Consider the following 27717-nt stretch of genomic DNA (forward strand, 5'->3'; position numbering starts at 1 on the left):
ATAATCTGAGGCAAAGAATTGTGGGAAAACCATGACTTTATTAAGGAAAAAAACAATGTTGAAAAGGTGATAAAATGCATTTCTCACTGAGAAATTTGAAAAAGGGGAAAAGGCAAGTCAGCTTAGCATGGAAGGAAGCCTTTATTTAAAATAAACTTAATTTTTAATTCTTTTCAGTGGGGACACAGGAACAGAAGTGCCACCACCCCCAAAACCACATTAATTCCAGTGAATTATTTGAGATGCCAAACCCCCAGAGATACAAAATCGTATATTTATATGTCTGTTAAAGCAATTAAAATTTCCTTCCTGGTTTGTGCTTCCTCATTACAGCTTAAATGGTTTTGAAATATTAAAATATGTAATTTATTACTCTATAAGTATAGTATATATACACACTAATATATATACACTAATATAGATATATACTTTTAGAATATATATTATTTAATATATATGTAAGTATATAAATATAGTCTGTGTACACAAATATATACTAATATAAATATTAATGAATATATACTTATATTAAAAATATATAAATATAGTAGATATAAATGAATATATCCACTTATATATATGTACTTTATATATTATATATATACTTTTATACTGATATTCGTTTTTATATATATACACACTTTTGCACATATATAGTTTAAATATATATGTATATATACCTACTAAATATATATAAATATACATATAAATATAAATACATACTTTTATAACTATATAATTTTTATATATGTACTTTTACACACATATATACTTTAAATATACATATACATATACACACATACTTTTATATATAAATTTATACTTATATACTTTCATAGATGTGCTTTCACACACACATAAATATATATACATATACATTTATATATATACTTTTTAACATATATACACACATACTTTCATATAGTTTTATAGTTATATATTATTATATATATGTACTTTTACATACATATTCACATACTTTTATGTGTATAAACTTTTATACTTTTACGTGTATATAAATATATATACATTTATGGTTATATAATTTTATATAGATGTACTTTTACACATATATATACTTTAAATATTCATAAATATATAAACATATTTATATATATATTTATACACTTTCATACATGTGCTTTCACATGCACATATAAATATGTGTATTCATATACATAATTTTTAATATTTATACATATCTAGTTTAAATATATATACATATATACACACATACTTTGATAATATACTTTCAAAATTATATCATTTTATATAGATGCACTTTTACACATATATATACTTTATTCATAAATATGTACACACATACTTTTATATATACTTATATATTTTATATATGTACTTTCACATACACATATATATTTACATATAAATTTATAGATACTTCTATAGATATACTTTTTAATAGATATATATTTAAATAGTTTAAGTATATATACATATATACACTAATACTTTGATATACTTTGATACCTTTACAGATATACTTTCACACACACATATACATATATATACTTTTCTATATATATTTATACTTATATAAAGATATATATTCTATATACAACTAAGTTATATTCTATAACTTTTTTCTATAAAGTTATATTCTATAACTTTTATATATGTATTTTTATGCATGCATATACACAGATATACTTCTCTCTATATATTTATACTTATATATTTATATATATATATAAAGTATATATACAGTATATATTTTATATATATATATTTATATATATAATATAATTATTTTATATAAATGTATATACAAATATATATTTTATATTTTATATATAATATTTATTTCTATGTTTATATATTTATATATACTTTTAGATAAAAATGTATTTTTATGCATACATATACATAGACATACTTCTCTCTATATATTTATACTTATATATTTATATATATAAAGTATATATACAGTATATATTTTATATATATAAATGTAATTATTTTATAGAAATGTATTTATAAAGATATATTTTATATTTTTATATATAATATTTATTTCTATAGTTATATACCTATATATACTTTTAGATCTAAATATATATGGTTACTTATTATTATATTGTTATTATATTATTATTCATTATAATAGTATATATAATATACTCATTATAATAGTATATCTATATATACTATATATATATTGTAATATATATATTAATATATATATTATTGATTATAATAGTATATATATTATACTCATTATAATAGTATATATATACTATATGTATATAGTATATATAGTATATATATATTATATATGTTATATATATACTATATACATAATATATATAGTATATATACTATATATATACTATATATATAGTATATATATACACTATATATATAGTGTGTGTGTATATATATATATATAATTGTTACTTTATTATTATATACTTTAATATACTTATATATATTATATATGTTATATACTTTATATATATATGTGTATATATATATACTTTTTATATATATATACTTTGTATATATATATTATATACTTTAATATACTTATATATAGATATACTTTTACTTTTTAACAGATCTATATTTACATATAAATACCGATCACCTGCGCTCAATGACTCGCTGAGGGGGAGGAGGAGCCGCACTGCCCAAACCTGCAGGCGCTGCTGTCGCCCCCGGGCAGCGTTTCCCGGCTGAGCGCCCGGGCTCAGCCGCGGCTCCCCGCCAGAAGCCGGCGGGCAGGGGGATCCCGAACCTCGGGGCCGGCGGGAAGGGACTGCAATTCCCAGACTCCTCGCGCATCCTGGCCCTTGCGGTGACATCAGCGCTCCACGGCCGGGACTGGCTGGGCAGCGACAGCGGCCGAATGTGAGCTCGGCTTTCTCCCTTCACCCGCCGGGCCCTTCCCGCAGCCCGCTCCGCGCTGCCCAGGGCGGGACCCGGCACCGCAGGGCGGGCGTGCGGCCCGAACGTGCCGAGGTGACATCCCGGGGACGAGGCACCGCCGCCCCTTCCCGCCGGGCTCGGGGACGCGCGGGTCGCGCCGCTTGTCCCGAGGCTTCCCCGCTGCTTTTTCCTTTGTCCCGCGGCTCCGGGTCGGGGGGTGGAGGAGACGCTTTGCCATAGCCTGGCAACAGAGCGCGTGTGGCAACCGCGGTGCGAGCGGGGATCCGCCGCCGGAGGGACGGGAGTGGCGGGGACGGCTCGGTGCGGCCGCTCCCGCCGCTCCTTCCCCTCTGCCGGGCTCGGTGCGGCCGCTCCCGCCGCTCCTTCCCCGCTGCCGGGGGCAGGGAGAGCAGCCGGGGAATGGCAGGTGGGAAGCGACTGCTGCGCGGGTTGCTCTCGGTGCGAGTTGGCTCTGGATGCGGGATGAGGTTTCTGCGCCTCCGGGAGGGATGCTCGGAGTGTCCGGACGGGACAAACTCGGGGTGCCTGGAGGGATGCTCGGGCTGCCCGAAGGATAATTCGGGGTGTCCGGAGGGGATAACTAACTCGGGGGGTGCCCGGAGGGATGCTCGGGCTGCCCGAAGGATAATTCGGGGTGTCTGGAGGGATGCTCAGGCTGCCCAGAGGGGATAACAAACTCGGGGTGTCCGGAGGGATAACTTGGAGTGCCTGGACGGATGCTCGGGCTTTATGAAGGATAATTCAAGGTGTCCGGAGGGGATAACTAACTTGAGGTGTCCAGAGGGATGCTCAGACTGCCTGAAGGATAATTCGGGGTGTCTGGGGGGGGGGGGATAACAAACTCGGGGTGTCCAGAGGATAATTCAGGGTGTCCGGGGGGGGATAACAAACTCGGGATGTCCAGGGAGGATAATTCAGGGTGTCTGGGTGGGATAACAAACTCAGGGTGTCCCGAGGGATGCTCGAGCTGCCCCGAGGATAACTCGGGGTGTCCTGAGGGATGCTGGTGGTTTGAACATCTGGAAAACCAGCCAGGACAGTGATTTCTGCACTGTAATGCTGGCTGAGGTTGTTGTAGTTTAAAGTGAAGTGTGGTGAGTTCCTTTCCTAATAGTGTCCAGTGATTTCTTGGTACTTTCAGGTGGTTCTTTGATACCAGTGCCTGGCAGAACCCAGATTTCTCCAAGTATCTCGTGGTGCTGAGCAGGAGACTTTAGAAGTCTTTCTCAAAGTGGATAGGAAACTTGGGAATGCTTGCTGTCATCTCTCCCCTGAGAAGTGTAGTAACTTCACAACCAGGTAAATAAAACATTAAAAACTCGTCTGTTTCTCTTTAGAAACAGTTTAGGTGTTTGAAGGGACGTGTTGACTGTGCTTTGTTCCAATTTGTAGTCCTGAGGTCACCTAATTATTATTTTAATTTCACAAAGTGCAGAGGAAATCAAATGAGAAAAGTGGCTTTACATCAAATTTGAATAGCCTAATGAAATTAGGACACAAACTTATTATATAATATTTAGTGTGTCCTGATCCTCGTGCAGGTGATTAAAAAAGTTCTATTTGTTTGTCCACATGTTACACCAGTTTGTAACTTCAATAAGTGCTGAATAAGTCCCCATGGAGCAATGGATATTTTCAGTCTTTTTGTGTGTTTTAAGATTAATTTGGAAAGAGTTTGATTTAGGGGAGTTTACACTGTACTGGATAGGTCAGAATGAATTGAGAGAAATACTTTGTAACTCCAGCTGGAATTTTATATTCCTGAACAAAAAGGTTTATGTTAGTACCAACAATCCTGTTTTACAGCACAGGGCATTATCTACAAATCAGGCACTTCTTGTGCCTTTGGATTATTTGACTTTAAAGTGAGTGGAAGTCCAGTAAAATCTCGTTACCTGTTTGTTTAATATTCCCTTGTGTTTCCTGGGATTACCAGGAGCTAATGGAGTGTGACACATGATAGGAATTGTAAGTGAAGGTGAATTACAGTCTCTTCTATTTTCATGGAGCCTGCATAAAAAAATAAAACCTGAAACTTCAGAGTAAGGGTTTCAGTCATATAAATATGACTGAAATATTAATAAAATACTTAGAATTTATAGTATATAAATACTATAAAATACTTAGAAATAGTGGGGCTGGATTGTTCAGAGTACTTGTGGCTTTGGACAACAATTAGGAGTGTGTAGAGCTATAAAATCTATCATTAAAAACAATATTAGTAACCTTTTGAAATAGTTTAAATGAATGGCTGAGCAGGGCTTTGTTTCTAAACTATCTGCTGGCAAATTATCAATTTTTTTTTTAAATAAAGCAAGAATTTCAGTCAGTGGAGAGGTTATGAATTAGAAGCTTCAGTATAAATAATTGCAGAAGTGTTCCGTGTGTTTGGGTGGGGGTTTTTGGCTCAGGAAGAAGTACCTGACAAAGGTAGCACTGCCTTGTTTCAAGGATGGAATTGAGGAGGTGATTGGAACCTCTTCTCCCCAAAAACTTTATTACATGTAGCTTTGTAAAGCAGATAGGCCTAAATATAAAATAAGTCCAAAAAAAAAAAAAGTGTGCTAGAGAGAAATGTGGCTCTTCAAACTTGACACCTGATTCTGGAACTTGTAATGTTGGGAGGAAGTTTTCAGGTCTTCCCCATTACCCTCCTGAAATACAGAGGTCATGTTTGAAATCCCCTTTTTATTCACCACTAGTGCAAGAAGCAGCTGTTTGTGGCAGGAACGGGCAGTGAGCACAGAAAATCCATTTTTCTGAAGGAGGCAGCACTCAGAGCTGGTTTTGAGCACCTGTGTAAATTTTAAGCTTCACTTGGACTCTTGCGTGGGTTGTGAATTCCAAATGTGGCACCTGCAACAGTTTGGGGGGGTTTCCCGTGATTTCAGGTAGTTCCTGTTTAGAGAGATCAATGGATTGTTGTTTGGGCTTCAGGATATCCCGGAGTGCTTTGTGAAATCCACTTCCAAAGCTGCAAATAGAAGGGTTGTGGCACAGAGGTAATGATTAGCCAGATCAATAATGTGTATGGTGAGGGGTGCCTGGGCAGAGAAACAGCTGATAAAAGGCTGATGTGCTGAGACCCCATTTCTGGTGGCAAAATCCAGGTTGGACATCAGTTCAGCCAAATCTTGGTGCTGCAGCATGGGCGGGGGGAATCAAGCACAGTGGGATGTGGAGTTTTTCCTTCTGTTTTGCCAGGGTCAGGATTAAATGTGCGAGATGGTGTTTCTTGTTGGGACTGAGATGTTTATCAGTTCTTATCTCTGTCACAGCCTCACAGCCTGAGTTCTGCAGCACTTCACTCCAACAAACTAAAAATGGAGCCCATCTCTCTCTCTGCAAGGCCTTTTAAGGATCAACTGTCCCATTGAGAAATGACACCTGAATTATTTTCACTTTTAACCCAATAACCAACCACCCGTGCCCACAATGGGGGCTTTTTTATCCAATCACACAAAACCACCCAAACCCATGGAGAAGAGGGGAAGAAGGAGCAGCCTCCACCCCAAAACCTCCATCTTGCTTTCTATCTATTCCTGTATTCTAAACCCTTAAACTCTGAGTTTCCCACCCTGTGATATCACACACTTCTATCCAAACTCCACCCCCACAATCCCAGTTCTGTCATTCCATTTTGGAAGCTTCTCCATGGCCTCAGGTCAATGCAGTGTTCTCCTGGGGGTCAGTGCCTGGCAGCACAGATAGTCTGGAATTCTCAGCAGCCAGGGTTCCAACAATCTGACATCATCTCCTTCCTTTAGGACAGGAGCAGCTGCTTTGTCAGGTTTGGAGGATTTATCATAACGTGACTGCTGCAAAATTTATCCTAATTTATCTTAATCATAAAAGCTACCCTGAACTTCACTCAGAGCTTTGTGGTGGTGAAAACAAAGCCTTAGGTTTGTGCAGGGCATCGATTCTCTCACCTGGGACATTGGTGTGTCCTGGGAAGTGTCACACGTGTGGCAGGGGACAGCCACAGCTGGGCACTCCCTTGTAACAGGGGAGTTGTGCTGTGTCGGGTCCAAGTGGGTGTGCAGAGAGCGCAGGGGAGGATTTTGGAATCAGAACATTCCACCTGGAGTGCTCTTGGGTCCGTGGAGTTGTTCAGGTTGGAAGAGACCTGTCAGATCATCGAGTCCAGCCCTGTCCCCACGTGCCACGTTCAGACTCCTGAGCACTGGTGATTCCAGCAGTGATGATGATGCTGGATTCCACCCCTTCCCTGCCATCCTGCTCCAGTGCCTGACTGATAATTCCCTTGTGGAGAATTTTGGAAGGAATTTGAGGCAGGACCTCTGAATTGGTTTTGATGATGCAGTTTATTTTCTTACCTTCTACGTAGACAGGAAGGGTGAGCTCGGCTCACGTCGTTACAGGACAGTTCAGAAGGTCACAAGACCCTTAGTTACAAGACCTTTTAAGGAGTTACTGACCAATAAAACACTGCCAGTAAAGATATTTATGCCAAGGATATTTATGTTTTTGATTTAATCTTTAAATATTTCATCCATGCTACAGTGTGAGCTCTCTTAGCCAATCATGTTATAACACACAAACTTACAGTATTGTGTTATAAATTCCTTGTTTACCTCTGTAACTACTTTTATTTTTTCTATATCTTGAACTTTAAAACTCTAGACTTAGCTTAATGTGTCTTTGCTTTAAACTATAAATCCACATTCTCACTTCTAGCACCTCAGTTTGGAAGCCTTTTCCAAGGTCTCAGATCAAGTCCTGGGTTTAATTCTAAGCTTTGGCTTCCAGGCCTGAAGTTCTGAGAGTTCCTTGCATTTCATGCATTCACACATTTAAGTTAAAAAACATAAATATCCTTGTTAGCAGTGTTTTATTAGTCAGTAACTCCTTAAAATTTGGTAACTAAGAGTCTTGTAACCTTCTAAACCATACAGTAAACATGTAAACCAAACTCACCCTTCCTATCTATGTAAAAGATAAGAAAAAAATCAAACCACATAATCAAAAACAATTCAAAAGTCCTGTCTCAAATTCTGTGGGAAATGGAAAAACAAACTTCTACAGACACTGAAGGATTTGATTTGTAGCTTTGGAAGAAGCTTGGATTTATGCTAAAATATAATGCACAGGTATTAAGCAGAAAAATCATAAACTTATGTTTCTGTAGTTGTAAGAATCTGCCTTAAGTAAGTAAAAAACTGTATTAATAAAGATGGTGAAGGGTTTGTAATGTAGGGGTGTGGTTGTGTAGAGTAAATTAAAAGTTTAGGAGTTATAGTAGAAGCATTTGTGTGCACGTGAGACAGAAACCCATTGGATGAAAATATCCACAGTGCAGCAGAATAAGTAAAGGTGATAGGTCAGAAAAGCAAGATATTTGTAGCAACTGTCTATTGGGTTGGAAAGTTCAATGTTGTCTTGTAACAAAGAACTTGTGACTACTCTTGAGCTGTGGCTTGCTCCTCTAAAATCTCTGATATTTATCTGAGCAATAAATCGTTCTTAGCCCCCAAAACAATCCTGTCCCTTCATTAAACGCAACAGCAATGATAAAATTCCTTCCAAAATTCCCCACGAGTGAATTATCCCACCTTCCCAGCTCCGTTCCCTTCCCTGGCAGGATGGACTTCCCCATCTGGCCTTGGGATAGGAGTGGCTGGACTGGGGGAGCTAGAAGTGAGTTTTGTGTATAAATACAGCTTTGGCAGACCTGGTAACTGCTTTTTTTTTGGTTTTTGTTTTTTTTTTTAATTGATTTCAACCAGGAGAAGTCGGTCCTTAGGAGCCTTGATTCCTGCCTGCACGCAATGCCGCACGCTCCAGAGGAGAGGACCTGGCTGCTGGTGACAAGGACATGGTCCAAGTGCCACCCCTGGGCATTGCCAGCCACAGGTGAGTCCAAAACTGAGTTTTTTGCGGGGCAGCAGAAATAAAAACTCGGGTGAGGCGTTTGTTTTATGGTGAACAACCACGTTACATAAAAAAAACCTCAGCACCTGGAGGGAATGTTACATCCCAGACGGAGCAGCTGTCCCTGGTTGTGTGAGAGGCATCCTCTGCTCATGGAGATCCAGCAGATCCTCCCAAGTTCTTCTTGTCTTTGTGAGACTCACCACAAACTCCTAAAGAGCAACTGCTGGGAGTTACCATGGACCCAAAAAAAAAAAAAAAAAAACCCACCCAAAAATCTTAGTTGATATGAAATGAGTATTTAGATGCTTGTGTTAAAATAAACAAATGGCCCTGTGAATATTCCTAATTGTAATTGGGCAACAGAAGCCATGTATTGAACAAGCACCTCATAGATTTGTAAAATTGAGTAGTATTTTTATGAGTAGTATTTTTATGAGTAGTATTTTGTAGTATTTTTATTAATTTTTTATCTATTACTATTTCTTATTATGTATTTATTATTATTATTATTATTATTTTTATTTTAAATTAATTTTTGTGTTTTTATTATTTTTTTATTTTTTATGATTCTATTTATTTATTCCCACGCACAGCTTAAAATTTATTTTATTTACCTTTATTCCCACACACACACTTTATTTACCCACCTTTAAAGGTGCTTTTGACCCAGCTGAGAGGGGTCTGGCAGACTTGGGTCCTTTACCTCAGAGGAAAGAAAAGGTTTCTTGATTCTTTGGCTGCTGAAAAGGAACATTTCCTTTTGTTGCTAAGACAAATCTTTTTGATGATGTGACCCCAGGATTTAGAGGGAAGTCTTCAGTAATCTTCCATTTTTATGGTTTTATCCCTGATATTAAGAGGTCTGAATAACTGATCTATTTTCTCCCCTGAATTTGGTTTTTTTTGCATATCCTTGTTGCCTGTTTACTGCTGCTGGTTCATTTCCTGGGAAACCCAAAAAAGAAATTTAGAGATTTCTGGTTTTTTTTTTCTCCTTTATTTTTTTGCCCAGTGGTTTCAGAGAATCCCTGGCAGTGCTCCCTACATGAGTCATGCAGTCCCAGTGTGCTACAGATTAAGATATCCATAGGTGGGAATTACTAAAAACCTTTAAAAAGCCCCAAAACAGTGCTTGCTTTTTTGTGCTTGCTTTAACCTGCCAAGAAACAAAACCCAAGGAATAAACAGGAAATACTTCTCCTGCCAAGAAATGAGAGCAGAATCCCCTCAGTGTGGATGTGATAATGCTGCAGGGCTGGTGTTTACTGCTGTTAGCAGGGATGTTCTTGCAGTGCTCTGGAGCAGGGAGATCCTGCAGCTTTAGGATAGCTGGCTCTAAAAGGCTTTGGGCTAATTTTAATGCTGTTTTGGAAAATCAAGAGCTCTGTCAGGTGAGACCTTCTGTCAGTGAAAGCAGTTTCTTCTGATTGTACAATGAAGCAATATTTAGGTGTGATTATGTTATTTTTCAGCTGATAAAAGATCTTCTCAGAGGACTCTTAATCTGATATGAGCCAGAAGCTCTTCTCACCTCTAAAGAGGAAGAAATCCTTCCTAAAGGGTGCTGAGGCCCTGGCACAACTTCCCAGAGCAGCTGTGGCTGCCCCTGCATCCCTGGAAGTGCCCAAGGCCAGGCTGGATGGGGCTTGGAGCAGCCTGGTCTGGTGGAAGTTGCAGGTCCATTCCCAACCCCAATCATTCTGTTTCAGTCCCCAAGATGTTCATAACCCTGGCATAATTTAGGATTCTCCATGAAAATTCCTAAAACTCCTTCCAGGCTGCCCAAGGGGCTTCCCATGCTCTGCCAGCAGCTCCTGGCATCACGGAATAGCAGCCTCAAGACTTGGACTGCTTCCAGGGCTTTGCTGGACAACTCTGAGACCAAAACCCTTCCAGAGATGAGGAGCAATGTGGGAGTGTCTGTCGATTCTTTTGTTTCTGTTTTGCCAGGGTCAGGATTAAATGTGTGAGATGGAATTTCTTGTTGGGACTGAGATGTTTATCAGTTCTTATCTCTGTCACAGCCTCACAAAACCTGAGTTCTGCAGCCCTTCAATCCAACAAACTAAAAATGGAGCCCCATCTCTCTCTCAGCAAGGCCTTTTAAGGATCAATTGTCCCATTGAGAAATGACACCTGAATTATTTTTACTTTTAACCCAATAACCAACAACCTGTGCCTGCAATGGGGACTTCTTTATCCAATTCCACAAAACCACCCAAACCCATGGAGAAGGAGAAGAAGGACCAGCCTCCACCCCAAAACCTCCACCTTGCTTTCCATCTATTCCTGTATTCCAAACCCTTAAACTCTGAGTTTCCCAGCCTGTGATATCACACACTTCTATCCAAACTCCACCCCCACAATCCCAGCTCTGTCATTCCATTTTGGAAGCTTCTCCACGGCCTCAGGTCAATGCAGTGTTCTCCTGGGGGTCAGTGCCTGGCAGCACAGAAAGCCCAAAATTCTCAGCAGCCAGGGTTCCAGCCAGTGTCCTGCTGTATTCCCAGAGCTGTGGAATCCTGGCACAGAGAGGATTTTCACAAGGTGCAGGTCTCTGTTTCCAGCTGCTCATCTCAGAGGAGCCTCTGTGTGGAAAACGTCTCGGACGCATCTTTCACTGATCCTGCAGATCACAGAATCCCAGACTGGTTTGGGTTGGAAGGGACCTTAAAAATCATCTCATTCCACCCCCTGCCCTGGGCAAGGACACCTCCCTCTATCCCAGCGTGCTCCAGCCTGGCCTTGGGACACTTCCAGGGATGTGCAGCCACAGCTTCTCTTGGAATCTGTGCCAGGGCCTCCCCACCCTGACAGGGAACAACTTTCTCTCAGTGTCTGATCTAAATCTCTCCTTTCTTCATGTCACAGATACCACAACAATATCAGTGTCTAATAGCTTTGATGCTATTTAATGCCATATATATTTATACCTGAAAGACTTAACATTTTACTGATGAAGTTGTGCTCATGTATTTCTCCTCAAAAGAAACTTTGGAAGAGAATTTTAAGTACAAAGAACTGCTTGAGACTTTTGGAAATAGTGGTTGGTTTTGGTAAATAGTTTTTTTTTGTCTGTTCCTTCACTGTTGGAATGAAAAAAAAAATTAATCCAAAAGACCTGTCTGGGCTTTAGTTGTAGTTTTTTATTGTTGTTTTTGAAGGTAATTTGTTAAGACCAGTGGCTTTCCCATGATTTGAAGGGGAATAAAGTAAAAGCCCTACTGAAGAGTCTGGGAGTTGTAATTTGATTTTTCCCCCCCACTTTTTTTTTTTTTTTTTGAAGTCAGCATTCAATTAATTGATTTTTAAGTTTGATAGTCTGAGTGATTACGTCTTTTTTTTTTTCTCCCCTGCAGCTTGTTAGTGATTCCTATGCAAACCCCAGAGGAGAATTTGTGTGTTGCCTGGGTGGAAGGACAGGCTCCAGTGTTTTGGAAGCACTGAGCCTTATCTAGGGTACATGAAGTCCCTCTTCTCCTGGGCTTTAATCACATTATCCTGCCCAACTCACATCAGCAGTGATTAATGGCCCTGAAAATAAAACATAAATCCATTTGTTACAGACCCTATTTTTAATCTCTGCACAAGTATCTTATCCTCTGGCCAAGGAGCAGGAATTTCTCTTTGCTGCTTCCTGGTGGCCCAGACAGGACCAGGGGCTGGGCATTGCTGTGAGCTTGCTGCTCAATTCTTGATTTTGGTCTTGCTGGATCCTCAGGGATGCCTGAGTTTGCTCATTTGGAGCAGAAGGTGTGGCTCACACCCTCCTCCTGCCCTGCAGGGTCAGCAGGGACCCGTGGGAGCTCTTCTTGTGTCTGATTTAATGACATAAATACTGTCTGAGTGTTGATATGGAGTTTTACAGGATGTTTGTGTGGCCTCCACAGGGTCCTGGTGCTTCTGATTCTGTTATTTAGTAGGGATTGGTTTAGATGTGCAAAATCAGTTTATAGCAGGTGATAAACTCTCAGTGTAAACTTCTAATTTATTTATTTAAAAACATTTACTGCAGGGTTGTTCTGCAGTGCTCTTGGTAGGATCACACATGATCAGAGAATATTTCTACCAACCTTTTCAGAAAATACCCAGGAATGGAGACCTGAGGCTGTGACAGCTTTCAGTAGGCCAAGGATTAATAGTAAATTAAATTCAGAGAATTCCAGGTTGGAAGAGGCCTCAAATATCACCTGCTCCAGTCTTTCTTGGCATAAATAACCTCGGAACAAATAATTCATTTGTAATTCTCCTTTCTGCAGCAGTATTGGGTTACTTTTCTTTACCCACATTTTGCCCTGTGGAGTTTCCAGATGCCCCTCCCTCCTTCCCTGGAATATTTTTGTGGTTTTTGGGGTCTAACAGGGATGGTGGATCTTGTTTTCCAGAGGGGATGTGTTTGCCTGGGACAGGTGCAGTCCCGGTCTCACAGATCAGGAGGTTCTGAGCTGTGACCATGCCATGCCAGCACCTAAAATGTGAAACCCGTGGAGAATTCCTATTGCTGTGCAGTAAGTCAACTCTGATTTTTGCATATTTATTCTTAGAAGACAGATTTGGGTTGATTTAAGGCAAGGGAGGGAGCATGATTTAGACTTGGTCCTCTTGTCCTGGCTGCGTTAGGCGGTGCTGAAAAATTCATTTAGCTCAGGAAACAAAAGCAAAGCTTTGCTTTGCTGCCTTTACTGCTCACTAGATAAACATCTAATATTAAAGAACATTTCTTTCTCTGTTCCATGCAGGTGAATAGCAGGAAGCAAACCATGGACACTCAGTTGTTCTCCCCATTACTGGGAGCAGTCCCCGGTCCCCCCACGCCCCCGGAGCCCTCCCAGCTGTGCAGGGACTGGCCAGGATGTGCTGAGGATTTTGGATCCCAAACTGCCTTCCAGGAGTGCCCAAAAAAAAGGTATCAGTATCCCTGCCCAAAAAAAAAAAGGTATCAGAGTCCCTGCTGTGGCCTTGGGGCTTCTGGATCACTGGGGTTTTTTGTATTACAGAACAAATTCTGGATGTTTTTTGGGGAGAGTTTCAGGCATCTCTGGAGGCTCAGCGGATTTGCTTTGCTCTGTGGGGGTTGTCACTGAGGTTGTGAAGAAAAAGTGTGGGGGGGTTTTCTTTTTTCCATCCTAAAGCCAAGTGATGGTGACAGAATATTGCCTTTTTTTTGGAGGGAATTGGGTGATAGAGACTGACACAGCAGCTTTTGATGAGAAAAAGCTCTTTTGCTGAGCATTTCTAATATCTCACTGTGTTTTTTGTATAATTTGCTTAAAAAGACAAAATCTGAGGTGGGGTGAAAGTGGAGTCCACTGGCTCTCAAGGTGCTGAAAGGTAACAGTTAAAGAAGATAATGGATTGCAAAAAAACCTTTTTTTTTTTTTTTTGCTGGTTTCAGTGGGAAGTGTCAGAGTGATGTTTGTTTTTGAATAAAAGATCACACAGCTTTGGTGTCAGCTGTAAGAGTTAATTTTAAGCAAGAGGTGGCAATTTACTAATTAAAATATACAGTATTTTCTTAAAGCTGCCTTTGGATTATTGCAAGGTAGTTTTAAAAAGCCAAAAAGTTATGGAATTATGGTCAATCCATGTCTACACCCATTCTGAGCCTGTGGATATTCAAAATTCCTTGAGGCCTCCCTAAAAAAAAAAAACAAACAAAAAACAAAAAAAAAAAAAAAAAAACCAAGAAAAGGAAAAACTTTGCTCTTTGACCAAGACACAGAAAAAATCTGGTCATCAAATATCAGTTCTGCAGTCACAAAACATTTTCAAGAGTCTTTGCACTTCAGTGCATCCTAAATTAAATCCGGGTCCCTTAGGGAGGAAACTGAGCAGTCATGGGGTAAATCAGGGACTGAGCTAGATGTGAAACTGGTGAGGTCTGAAAAGCCAGCAGGGTGTGATTTTCACTGATTTCACAGTGGCAAGGGATTAAAAAGGTGAATTTTGTAGGAGTTTGTCCCACATTTTATGGTCTCTGTTAAGTCAGTGAGCAATTATGTGGCAGCCAAGGTGGTTTGGGTGAGGTGGAACCAGGAAATCTCAGAGATCCTCAGGGATCCTGAAAGGCATCGAGGTGGGGAGGGAAGTTTATTGGAGCAAAACATGAGGAAAGAGGGAAGGAGAGCTTCATAATTAACTTGTGAGGAAGAGTCAGGAGTCATTACAAACAACTCCATGAAAATCTAATCGTGCACCTGAAGTAAAAAGTTGGGTTTGTTCACAAATTGTTGAAAACCTTGGGTGTTCACCAGAAATATTTACTAATATTTTGACCTGTCCAAGAAGGGATTAAAAAGTAACTTAAGTATATAAAACTTACATATATGTTATTTTTTTTTTTGAGATTAACATAATAGGTTTTGAATTATTTGGCAGTAGGTAAATCAGAGTGCTCCAGACTTTGAGAATATTGATCTTAGTTATGCTCTAAACAAGACAGTCAAGGTTTGTCCATGAAACAGTTTTGTTTCTTGGAAAGAGAGGAGAATTTTTGCTGCTTGGAAAGTCTCTGGTGAAACAAGAAGGAAAATAATTCTGCTTCATTTGGGCTCTAGAATTCACAAATGCAGGAAGGGATTTCTGTAGAGGGATGCTGAGGATTCAGAACAACTGAAAAATCCTGCTAAAATAGAGGTTTGGTCTTCTTTTTGTCTGTTTTGTTTACGAGAAAAGTACTTATTTAAAACTTTTCCTTTTTTTTTTTTTTATTATTTTTTTCAGGGCACCATTAAATCTTTCTTACTCTGGCAATGGCCCTGATGTGTTTGGGTTGGTGTCGAGCATTTTAGAGGAGCCAAACAAGCCAGAACCAGCCACAGATTGGTAAGTTTGTTCTGAGGGTTCTTAAAATATCTGTGCTGGCTTTTATGCCCATTGTCACACAGATATGATAAACATTTTTAATTATTTCAGAGTTGAGTAATGACAACTTTTTAAATCCCCTTAAAATATGGAATTGTCTTTACTTCATTTAACAGTTAAAAAAAAAATACTGAACTGTTAAAAATGCATTTTTTTTTTTAAGTTTTCCATCAGCTTTACAGCATTTGAGGAGGGAAAAAAAAATTAATTTTAACCAGTAGGGAGTTGACTGAATACAGTGGAATCTGAGATATTTAACAAATCCAAATAAACTCTGCATTTCTGAACGTGCAGAATAAACAGTGTGGGTGCTGAGACTTCACAGAGCACTTGCTCAGCTGCAGTGGGAATATTCCTCCTGTTTTTCAGGAGAGCTGTGCGTGGTTGGTCACTAATGTGACTCTGGGGCATTACCACGATGTGTGAGTTGTTTTAAAGTAAGAAAGGTTTTAGATGCTGACGGGAGGGTTGGTTTAACTCTGTTACAGGAATTCTCTAGCAAGATTGTTTCCCCCTGTGTGGGCACCTGATCTGGGCAGCGATGGGGAGCTCCCAGGGCTGCCAGGCCAGCACTGTGTCCAGAACAAGGATTTTCCCAACCTGCTGGGCTCCAGCTGCCATCAGGAACCCCTGCAGGAGCCTCCTGAGGTGGAGATGCTGCACAGAGGTTTGGGAGACCTGCAGCTCCTCGAGTCTTGGCTCTCTCCTCCTCCTCATCCCAGCAACGCCCCGAGGAACCCTGAGAATTCCCCTTTGCAAACCACGGCTCCCCAGGAAGGCTTTTCCTTCCCAAATGGGGGCTGGAACCAGCATTTGTGCACTTACGACCACGGGAGGTTAAATGGGGGCTATGAAAAATGTGGGTCCAATTTTAGGCCTTTTTCTCCTCAGAGCAGGATGAGAGAAAGCCCCAGCGTCCAGAAGGAGTTTTGGAAAAGAGGAAAAGCTCTGAAAAATTATGCTCAAGGGCAAACTAAGTATTCCCCTGATCTTTCCAATCAGCCTGGTGATAACTCTTGGGATAAAGTACCCCAGGACAGCCGCCTGTTCTCTAAGAGATATGAGAACTTCCCAGCTGCTCACAATCTGCAGTCACCTGTCCATCCATCCCTTTGTTTTTTCAATCCACCCCCTAAGGAAAATACTTTTTCTGGAGGAACAGGCAGAAAACCCCAGGAAAGCCATGTGCAAAATGGCCATTGTGGCTTTACTTTAGGGGATGCTTTTAATAATAATGATGAGTGTAAAGTGAATATGGGACCTAAGGAAAGCTCTCCTCAAGCAGCTGAATGCGATTTATCTGTGCAAAATGGGAATTGCTCTTCGTACCAGGGGTGTGCGTGGCTGGATGGGAGCAGTCTGGCAGCTGCATCTGAAATTCCATATGGAAAACAAATGGCCACGAGCCCCCAGTCCTCATCAGGGGTTTCCACCATGTCTGGGGGCTCTCCCACCCACCAGCCTTTCACACAGCCCTCCTGCTACTCCCAGCTCCTTCCCGCCCTCCCTGCCAGGAAAGATGGGAGCTTACAACCATCAAATGGAGTTTCCAGCCGCCTGGGGGTTCCTCATTTCATCTCAGAGAGCCAGAAGCAGAGGAGACCCGTTGGAAGGTCCCAGGAGGATGCCGGGCTGAACAAGGAGGGGCGGCGCCGCAAATTCCCCGTCCGTTTTCCGCCCGACTGGCTCGTGCAGCAGAAAGCTGCAGGTGAAGACCCTGCTGAGAAATACCACAGGTTCCCAAAAAGGCAGAGCCAGGAGAGTGGCAGTAAAGGCGACAGGAGAGGTAGAAGGAGTTGGATCCCTCACGTGGGATCTATGGCCCCAAACCGCCAGCCCTTCGACGTGTTCCCCACAAAGCACGAGCAGAACGGTGGCAGCTTGTCAGACTTCATCAACCCTTCTCTGCTTCCTTCTTTCCCGTTCATGCCTGATTTTAAGCAAAATCCCAGCTTCCCTCCATTTAATCACCAGCTGTTTCCATCAGCAAATGCTTTCAATTTCCCTCCGCCGCCGTTTCCACTCTCGGACCTTGTTGATCTTTTTCACTGCGACGACTTCAACCCCTTGGGTCCCTTCGTGGGTGATCTCTTCCCTGGAGAAATCCCTGCCCCCTGCTTTGCCTTTCCAGCCCCATTTAACAAGTACAGACCCCCCAGGAGCCACAGTGGCCCCGCTAGCGAGCTCCACGTCCGGCTGGAGGAGTGTTCCGAGCAGTGGAGAGCTTTGGAGAAGGAGAGGAAGAAGGTAAAACACAGCTGGTGGTGATTCCTGATAAAGACTTGGCTGGTTTTAAGAGAGAAGGTTTTATGGTCTTTCTTCTTTGGTTTTTTGGGAGTTTTTGGTGGGTTTTTTTTTTTTTGTTGTTGTTGTTTTAGGGCATTTTTTTGTTTGTTTTCGTTTGGGTTTTTCCAGTCACAGCTTTCTTTTCTTCTGTTTTTTTTTTTTTTTTTTTCTTGTTGTAATAAATCTCTGGCTGTAGTAAAAAAGAAAATGAAGTAACTAATCCTGGGCACCCTCTGTGTGTCTGTAGAGAAAACCTGTGATATTTTTCTTGTTCCCAAAGAAAATTTCAGTTTATGCTCTTCTCATTACAGTCACTTTCCTGCTTCAGGCTCACTCCCAGAACTGTTGGCAGGAGGGATCACACTGATAATGAGGGTATTGCACTTGGGAATGGAAGCTCTGTGCTCTAAAGAAGCAGGAAGAGCTTTCCCAAGAGGAGTCAAATCCCTGAATTCCATGCCAGGTGTCAGAAAAGAAATTGCCCATAATTCCTGGTTCTAATTATGCACTGGGTGCTTGGCTGCTTCCACATGGGAGAAGCCTCCTGGTTGTGTCTGAGCAAAGTAGGCCTGGAAAACACCTTTTTCTTTCCATCATCAGCTGTGGGGCCTTGCTAATGGACTTTAGGAATTGTGAATGGAGGTGCCTGTGTTGTTCTCTCATGGATGCCTTTAAACCAGACTCCTCTCTGCCTGCCTGGCCTTCCAGGAATGCTCTGGAAGTGAGAAAGGGATGATTCTTGCTCCAGTGTTTGTTTCCTGTTCTCGGGCAGGATTTGGGACAGTTAGGTCATTTGCAAAGACCAAGTCATGGTTTTTGTCTCCTGCTTTTTATTTTTATCATGAAAGGAGGGTTGTTTGTCCTCATCCTTATTAATCAAAGGGGCTTAATTGACCCCTTGCTCTGGTCCATCCCAAGTGTTCCAGTTTTATCCCAGTGAGCTGCTCTGGGTTTCTCAGGGTGTTTTGTGCTTACAGAATAGAAACTGCTCTCAGCCCTCCAAGCCATAGCCTGGCTCCCATTCCTGCAGCCAAACCACATTCCTCAGGAGGGGATGACTGCGAGGAGAGAGGAACTCCCCCTGGGATCTGATTTAATTCTCTCCACCTTGTCTAATCACTCAGCCTTTTCAGATCTCTGAAGCCTGTTCATTGCAGCTGCTTTGGGGTCACAGCTTGCCTGTCTCCTTCCATGAACCCCACTTTTCCAGGGATCTCATGTTTAAGGCATTTCCACCAGTTAGGAATTGTCTGCAATATTAAATGTGCACATAGCTTAGTTAATTGCTTATTAACTGTAATTCTTAGTTACCTGGTGTCATCATGTGAATCCATGACCTTTTCTCCGTCCATTTTTTTTTTCTGCATGACTTCCAGGCTCCTCAGATGATGAGTAGGGGTGGAGTCAGCTCTTGAAATCCATGTTAGGCCAGGGCAGGGACTAAATAACGTGGAAGTAAAGCAAAAAGAGAAGGACTTCACCACATGCTTTCAGCACAAATATGCACAGTGTGAATGTGGACTTAGCCTTGCCTTGAACTGCAGTGCAGCACCTGACCCCTCTCTCCTACATCCATGGTACCGTGGAGGAGGAATGAGATAAGGAATCTGCTGCTAGCTGTGCCTTTTCTACTCAAGTGTAAGAATTTCCTACCCAGAAATAGGTTTGGTGATGTTTAGTCACTGCCTGGCTAAGCCACTCTTTCTCAGTGGAAGTTTGGCTGTTGTGTTAAAGATTTTCTCTGGTAAAGAAAAAGATCTTCTGGGTTAAAGAGCTGGGGTCAGTTTATGTGAAATGTGGTTTCATCCTGATGCACTTGAGATGTGGTTTATGCTGCTGCTATCACCTGGTTATTTTTTTAAATAATCAGAATGTGTGACATTGGAGAGAAGCAGTGAGGGGTCTTGAACTCTTGAGGGAGAGCTGAATTAGAGAAATATTCCTAACTTTTGACAAGGGCATGTAGTGGTAGGTCAAGGGGAATGGCTTCAAACCAAAAGAGGGCAGGGTTAGATTAGGTTTGGGAAGAAATTTTTGCTGTGAGGGTAGTGAGGCTCTGGCACAGGGTGCCAAGACAAGCTGTGGCTGCCCCTGGAAGTGCCCAAGGTTGGATGGAGCTTGGAGCAACCTGGAAGTTGCAGGTCCTTTCCCAACCCAAATCATACTGTTGCAAATCCACACCCAGGGAGTTTGGGATTAAACCAGCAGAGGTTTAGCTTTTTCCTCATAGAAAAAGGAAGGAATTGTTCCCTGGAAGGGTGGGCAGGCCCTGGCACAGTGTGTCCAGAGAAGCTGTGGCTGCCCCTGGATCCCTGGCAGTGCCCAAGGCCACATTGGACAAGGCGTGGAGCAACCTCGGATGGTGGAAGGTGTTCATGGCAGGGAGTGGAATAAAATGAGCTTTGAGGTCCCTTCCAACCCAAACCATTCTGGGATCCTGTGATGCTGGGGAATGTTCTTCTCTCAACGCACTCAGAAGTCGGTTGGGCGCTCGCTCCTAACCCAGCTGAAAATTCCAAACAGCGCCAAAACCGGATTGATGACACCGCGCTGATTTCAGGCCGCCACGCTGACAAACTCTTTTCCCTTCCAGGCTGAGGCTGACCTTGCAAGGCACTTCCCAGGGCAGCACAGCTCCAGCTGCAGCCCCGTGTCCCGGCTCCCCGCGCACCCGTCCCGCGTGGATCGCCTGATCGCCGAGCAGTCGCGGGAACGCGCCCGGGTACGCCCGGGGGGGCTGCAATTCCCTCAGTTCTGCTGGGATTTCTTCGTTTATTCATCGCCACTCGGCGGGTTTGGTGCTTTGTCGTGGTTCTCTTGGGTAGTTGGAACTGGAGAGGTGAACTTTGGGGTGGCTGTTTTTGGATGGAGCGGTGTGTTATCAAATTGGTGATAATGAGAGGTTAGCTTCTTGGAGTTATCGGTAGAGAATTGGAGGGGTGTCATGTTTTTTGATTGCTTTGTTGATTTTCTTTAGGTTGTGAAGTAATCTCTAGGAGTTAGAAGTCATTTTGTGGATGATGAATACAGGGCTGTTTGTGGGTGTGATGTGATTTTTTTTTTTTTTTTGTAATTGTTCTTTTAGTATATTTTCAAGGGTACTTAACCTTTATCAAAGAAAAAGCTATTGATTAATTTAAATAGGGTTATTAATTTTTCTGTGGTAGCTTTAGAATGGTGAATTTTTGACGTGGTCTCTATTAAAGGTTTTGCTCCCCACTGGGACAGTACATCTTTCTTCCATATGGTGAGAAGTTTCTGTATAATGAAGGGATGTACTGTTGCTGTTTGATCTTTGTTGAGGGTATTTACTAAATTTGGGAGAGAGAAAGGGGATTGTGGGAAATAGTAAATGTAAGAAGACTTCCAGAAAGCTGTGAGGCCTCAGAAAGAGCAGAGAACTTAGAGCTACCTGCAGCTGCAAAGTCTGAGAGTAGAAAAGTTGCAGTAGTACAGCAAGCAAGGGCATGAAACAATAGCTTGAGTTTTCTGCCAGGTGCTCGCACTGATAGGAAGAATGGAGAGGCTTTGTGGTGCTCCCCTGCACAGGAACATCTCCAGGACCTTGGAGCTCCACCTGGAAGCCATTCAGGTGACCCAGGCACGTCGGAAGGATGAGATTGGGAATGCTGCAAACCCCCAGAGGCATGGGGGGCCACGCTATAACAACGACAAAGGTAATGCTGCCCCTTCCTGCAGCCCCCAGAGCTTTTTCGGGGGTTTAATTGCGAGTATGTTCCTCTTAAAAATGTAAATTTATAATATGCAGCAATTGCCGTCACTTCAGCAAAAGGAAGTTTGCAAATAGGCTCTTGTTGCTTTTTAAGACTTCAAATTACTTTGAGTTCTATTGGTTTTTTTTCCTGTTACAATTTTTAAAAATTGCTATTTTTTCCTCTTGACTAGGAGACAACTGTAAGAACTCCTCAGTGACATTTTATAACCATAAGAGGTTGTCCTAAAAGCAAAAATGTGCTAGTTTTTAAGCAGGCAGCATTATTTCCTGGTATGGCTAAACTTTCTTTTCTCTTCAGCTTATAAAATAATAAAAAAATTGCCAGCGTTGTGCAAAACAATTGTCTACCTTACCTAAATCACAAACCCACCAGGAATGACATTCCACATTTCCCAAATTCTGTTGAAGTAAAGCCAGAATAACCTGTAGCAACAGTAAATGTGGCAGTTTATGGTTTGGGGTTAAAGATGATATTATTTTTCTTCAGAAAATACCTGTGTCTCAGAACAAAAGAGGAATTCACTCCTTAGTGCTGAAGTGGACAGTGAGGTTCCTCTGGCTGTGGAATAGCTCTTCTTGTGAGGGAAAGATAAGCTGGAAAGAGAATCAAACTGCTTTTGCAGTTCGGGTGTCAAAAATTAAAATATCAAATTAAAATGTCATGCCCTTAAAACAATAGATCTATCTGCAAACGTTGCTTTTAAAATAACTCCTAAATCTTTGATGTGACTTTAACTCCAAGTGTGAGTCAGGAGTAGTAGAAGGAAGGTTCTTGGCCAGGCAGGAGAAGTAGGACACAGTGGTTAAGTGGATGATTTTGGTTAGATTTAATACCAATACAGCATCTAAATATTGCCAATACTGTAAATAACAGCTCTGTTGTCTGTTAAAATGAGTTCTGGCTCCAGCAGGTCCTGATCCCTCCTGTTGAGCCACAGCTTTTGGTGACACCCCCTCCCCTTCTGAATTCCCAGAGAAATGTAGGAGCATCTTGGTCCACTTGGTCCCAGATTTCATCATCATTTCTGTCTGAAAGGTTGCACTATCAGCAGTTTTGGCTGGAAATGTGCAGGTTTGCAGTCCTTGGCCTTGCAGGATTTGCAGTTGCAAACGAATCCCCTGTGGAGCTGCTTTAAGATTTCATTTCTGTATTTGACCAGATCTTTGTGCCTTTACTCACCCATCCAAAAATCAATGTTCCCTTCTTCCTGCAAAATCAAAAACTGCCTGCAGCCTCAGCAGACCAGTTTGCCCAGTATCCACAAGCCTTTTGGAGCCTTTTGTAGCATTTTGGATCCTTTTTGCACAGACAATTCCCGTGAGATGTTGCAGCTGTCGTTACTGGTGCAGCTCAGCTGCTCCTTGAGCACGGTTTGCTCAGGGCTGTGAGTTGAACAAATTTATGCAATTAAAAAAAAAAATTATAATGTGCTTGAGTTCTGGATGCTGGGAGTTTTAGACTTTTTGTGCTGCCAGGCACTGACCCCCAAGAGAGCACTGCGTTGACCTGAGGCCATGGAGAAGCTCCCAAAATGGAATGACAGAACTGGGATTGTGAGGGTGGAGTTTGTATAGAAGTGTGTGATATCACAGGCTGGGGAACTCAGAGTTTAAGGGTTTAGAATACAGGAATAGATATAGAGCAAAATGGAGGTTTTAGGGCAGAAGCTGGTCCCTCTTCTTCACCTTCTTCTTCACCTTCTTCTTCACCTTCTTCTTCACCTTCTTCTTCACCTTCTTCTTCACCTTCTTCTTCACCTTCTTCTTCTCCATGGGTTTGGATGGTATTTTGTAATTGGACAGAAAAGTCTGCATTGAGGACTTCGAGTGATCAGTTATTGGGTTAAAAGTGAAAATAATTTAGGTGTCATTTCTTAATTGGGCAGTTTAGCCCTAAAAGACCTTGTAACAAGAGGTAGTTAGCCACTTTGTGCCTTGCTAATGAAGGACTGCAGAACCCACTGCTGTGAGGCTCTAACATTGATAAGAAATAACGAACATCTAAGTCTAAACACAAACTCTCCTCTCGAGTGCCTTCAATCCCGACCCCGACAGAGGCAGAAAGAGAAACCAAAACCTGGCAATAACCTTTCCAGGCTTGTCCAGTGATGTGTTTTTCCTGTTGTTGCAGATGTGCTGGCCCTGGCCGCTGCCCTGCGAGCCCTGGCTGGTGCCACGCGCAGGGCTCGCACCGCGCTCTGGTGCGCGCTGCAGGCGACCCTGCCAAAATCCCCTCCAGCTGCACCCGAAAATCAACAGCTTCTCCTGCAAGAGCTTCGTTCTTCAAGCACAACCAGCCAGGGAAAAAGCAGCGTGGAGCAGGAAAGCAGAGGAAGTGGAAAAGCAGAGGAAGCGAGGAAGATTTTGGAATAATCGCCGATAATAAACGGAAAGCCGAGGATGGGGAGGGGAGGGCTCAGGTCCTGCCCAGCACCACGAGAGATGGATTTCATAGGATGTCAGGAAGGGGTTCATTAAAAAAAAAAAGGTTAATTAAGGTGCCTGGTCAGTGCTGCAGTTGTGGTACTGTGATTCTGGTGTGGAGAGACACGGTTTGTGCTGGTGTTGCTGCAGTTTTAGCATTTCTGGTGTTTGCTGCTGAGAATTTTAATGTTCAGAGGAGCTGAACAAGAGCTGAGCTTTCCTCCTGTGCTTACCCAAAGCTCTGAGTCCAGCCAGGACCTGAGCAACCAGAGGCTGGTAGAACTTAATTCTCTTTTTTTTTTTTTTTTTTTTTTTTGGTTAATGAGACAATTTAGGATATCTAAAGGTACTTGATAGTCATTCAGGGTTTGTTTTATTTTTATTTTTTGCACCATGTGTAGTTCTTTCCAGAGCCAAAGTGATCACTGAGTAGTTTGCACCCCATCACTGTGTCAGGAGCAATCCACGCTGCTGTGGTGGTGTTTTTTTGGGACAGGTTATCTCTGTTTGGCAGGAATAATCAGTGTTCAGTGCTGGTTTTGAGTGAGTTTTGTGCTGCCAGTTCAGTTTGCAGCAAAACCAGTGTGAGCTGAGCTTTTCCACAGAATTGTCTGCTTTGGTTTTTCCACTAAAAAAGTGGATTTTTGTAGCTTTGCAGTGTGAACTGCGTGGAAGTGCACATTAGCAGGTGACAGAAAACTTGCTCAGGCTTAGAAATTAGATGTATTGATTCCTCAGTGGGTCTAAAACCAGTAACAATATAACATAGTATGCACTTAATTAAAAAAAACCTATTATTTCTTATTAATATATGTTCATGGTACTACAATTTTTTCAGACACATTCCATATTTATTTCAATGTCTTCATTGAATGTTTATTTAAAAATCTATTTTAGTAATATGAAGTTAAATATTTTGCCAAATCTTCCGAATAATCAGATTTAATGATTTACTCAGGAACTCTGTATATTATCATATAAATATACACATGGCATATAGGGATTTTTTGGGAAAGGGATGTTTGCAAAATATTTACACAAAGCTAATTATTTACTAGGTTACCAAAGCTCTTTCACTGATTTTTTTTTTTTGGTGTGGAAGGTTTAATATATTTAATTGCTCTTAATTAGTCTCCATTGTGTGGCTTAGACAATCAGAGTGTGGTTGTTCAGGGTGAAAGTTAGTAAAGAATAATTAATTCAAGGTGTGATCTTAGGGCATTTAGGAATATTTGAATGCTTTAACAACTGTCTTACTGTTACCCAATCTCCTAACATGCACTAATAATTAAGGTTCTTGAGTATCAGGATATTAATGAGCAGCTTTGGAGAGCAGTTCTTGGGTTAGAAGTGAATTAAGTTGGGGATTTAAGCAAAACTGGAAGGAAAAAAGTGAGGATTTTTATGTCATGTGGTGTTTAGTGTCAAACTTGACATTTTTGTGGGTAATTATAGAGCTGTTCACGTATATATTTGTACTTGCAGAATTGTTCCAAATGCAGTTGTGTAGTTCTGGATCCGTGGATGTTTCTAGAGCAGATTTTGTCACAGTAGTGCCATCCTTAACTCTATCGAGGCGTGGGAATTTGTAGCTAAAATTTTCCCAGGCCTCACTGTAATCCATTGAGTAAAATTTAAAAGCTAAAGTAGATAGAAATCAGATAATTAATATAGCAAAATTATGTTTTTTCCTCCTAAAGAAAGTGAATTCCACTTAAAAGATTATTTCAAGCCTTAGCCTAAAAAAAAAGGTACCAGAGTTGTTTTAGTGTGTTTTCTCTCTGTGTACATGGAATTTATTTGCACAAACTAATTCAAGAAGGTTCAATCTGCATTTGTGAAACTGTGCTCCATAGCCTAAAAGTGCAGTTTGCAATATTTCAGTTCGTGGGTGATTTGGGAGTTTAATTAGCCAAATTAAAATTAATTTACCATTGCTGTGCTGACAGGAAATCAGAATTTGAGAGTCTGGATCTTGAGGTTTTTTTCTGTTTGCACAGCCAGGGGTTGTTTTGTAGTGGTGAATGTTTAGGGTATAATTGGTTTGTATTGTACTGCTCGTGTGTTAATTAATGATCTTAATTAGTTCATCGTTAATGTGCCTTTAACAATCTCATTTTTCCAGAGTGTTCAAAAGCTGTGTGGTCACTTCTGGCTCCGATTCCAGTTTAGAAATGCCTTTTAAAGGGTTACACGTGACTGCAATCAGCACGCGGTTGTTAATTATGTTAATTGCACTCGGAGCTGATCCAGGTCTGGGTTCCTTAAGGAGCTCTGTGGCTCTGGAATTGTCCCCCTGGATCATGTGCCAGGGTCAGGTGCTCCTGGTCATGCCCTGCAAATGCTCCTGTTTCACTTGGCCTCCCTCAGTTTTCTTCACAAAAACTCCAGGTCTTCAAGCAAAAATAAGCTTTTATTTACAAAAATAAGTTTTAATCTTTTTTTTTCAGTGCTCTTTTCTTTAAATGAGTTGTTTGTGGACAGCATCAGACCTAGAATGAGTTGTGTCTTCATTTCCTAATTTCAGAATGCCCCACTTCTGTTGTTTTATTACAAAACCTTATGGATTTTAAGGGAAAAAAAACCCACTTTATTTTGTAAAACAACACCTGGAGTTGCAGCAGCTCTGTCAGCCAGAACATAATTTTTGCTGCCTCGTGTTTAATCTGGCAGCAAGGTACAAATTCTGCAAGTCTTGCACTGAATTTTTGGTGTGAATAAGCACAAGTACAGTGCTTGTGGCTTTAGGCACTAATTGTATTCACATTTTACTGACTTCAGGGGAAGCAGAATTGAGGTTTTTGGGTCACACTTAAGCCAAAGAGGTGGTTTTGGTTTGGAGTTAGGTTTGATGTTATAGAGGGAAAAAAAAAAAAATAATTCCCCCTTCCCTTCCTGGTTTGAGAAGCTATCAGGTAAAATTCAGTTTATTCCCTTTTCTTCCACCTCCACCCCTCCCCTCAGCTCTCTCGAGATTGAATTGTTTGGGTTTTTTTTTCCCTGTTTTGATTTATACTGTTTAAATTGTTGGGGTGGGCTGAAGAAGGTGGCAGAGTTTGTAGCCAGTCCTGGTGGCAGGAACACTGGATTGCTCCACTTTAAATAAAGGGAATGCTCAGTTGTCCCTTTTTGAGTCAGGATTATTATCAGGGTGCTTTTTGATAGTTGGTAGTGAATCTTTAATGCTTTAAAATCCCAAATTGATAGTCCAGTACAACGTAGACTTAAGAATTACAATTATTTCTGTATTCTGTGTGAATAACTGAAGGTTTCTGATGGTTCAACCTTATTAATTCCCAGAAGAGAGGACAGCAGCAGGGAAGAACTCTTTTTTTTTTTTTTTTTTTACTTTATTTTTAACTCTTTATTATTTTTATTCCTGGTTATAGGTTTTGTATCTCTGTTTTTCTGTATCCACAGGGTCCCTCTGGCAGTTAAGCTGCTCTGATGCTATTTGTATAAAACTAAAACTCAGAAATTGGTATTAATTTGTTATTTCCATTAGAGCAGCATGCAGGGAGGTTATTTAAGTTCATGCTGCTTGTCTTGCTGTGGCCTTTTCAGGAGTGGGTGACATTTAGTTCCCAAACTGCTGCTAT

At 41.2% G+C, this 27717-nt stretch overlaps 1 protein-coding gene across 1 annotated transcript; it reads left to right on the top strand.

Moving 5' to 3' along the window:
• The first annotated feature begins 4172 nt into the window (after positions 1–4172).
• Positions 4173–24130, top strand: LOC128791808 (uncharacterized). The gene is made up of 9 exons (XM_053949709.1): positions 4173–4209; positions 8661–8787; positions 13194–13316; positions 13548–13714; positions 15532–15633; positions 16161–17919; positions 20552–20680; positions 21455–21635; positions 23826–24130. Exons 4-9 carry the CDS (start codon positions 13569–13571, stop codon positions 24065–24067), a joined length of 2559 nt encoding a protein of 852 aa, XP_053805684.1. The 5' UTR covers positions 4173–4209; positions 8661–8787; positions 13194–13316; positions 13548–13568; the 3' UTR covers positions 24068–24130.
• Positions 24131–27717: the final 3587 nt, after the last annotated feature.

The sequence above is a fragment of the Vidua chalybeata genome, chromosome 1 (genome assembly GCF_026979565.1).
Source record: "Vidua chalybeata isolate OUT-0048 chromosome 1, bVidCha1 merged haplotype, whole genome shotgun sequence".
Lineage (NCBI taxonomy): Eukaryota > Metazoa > Chordata > Aves > Passeriformes > Viduidae > Vidua > Vidua chalybeata.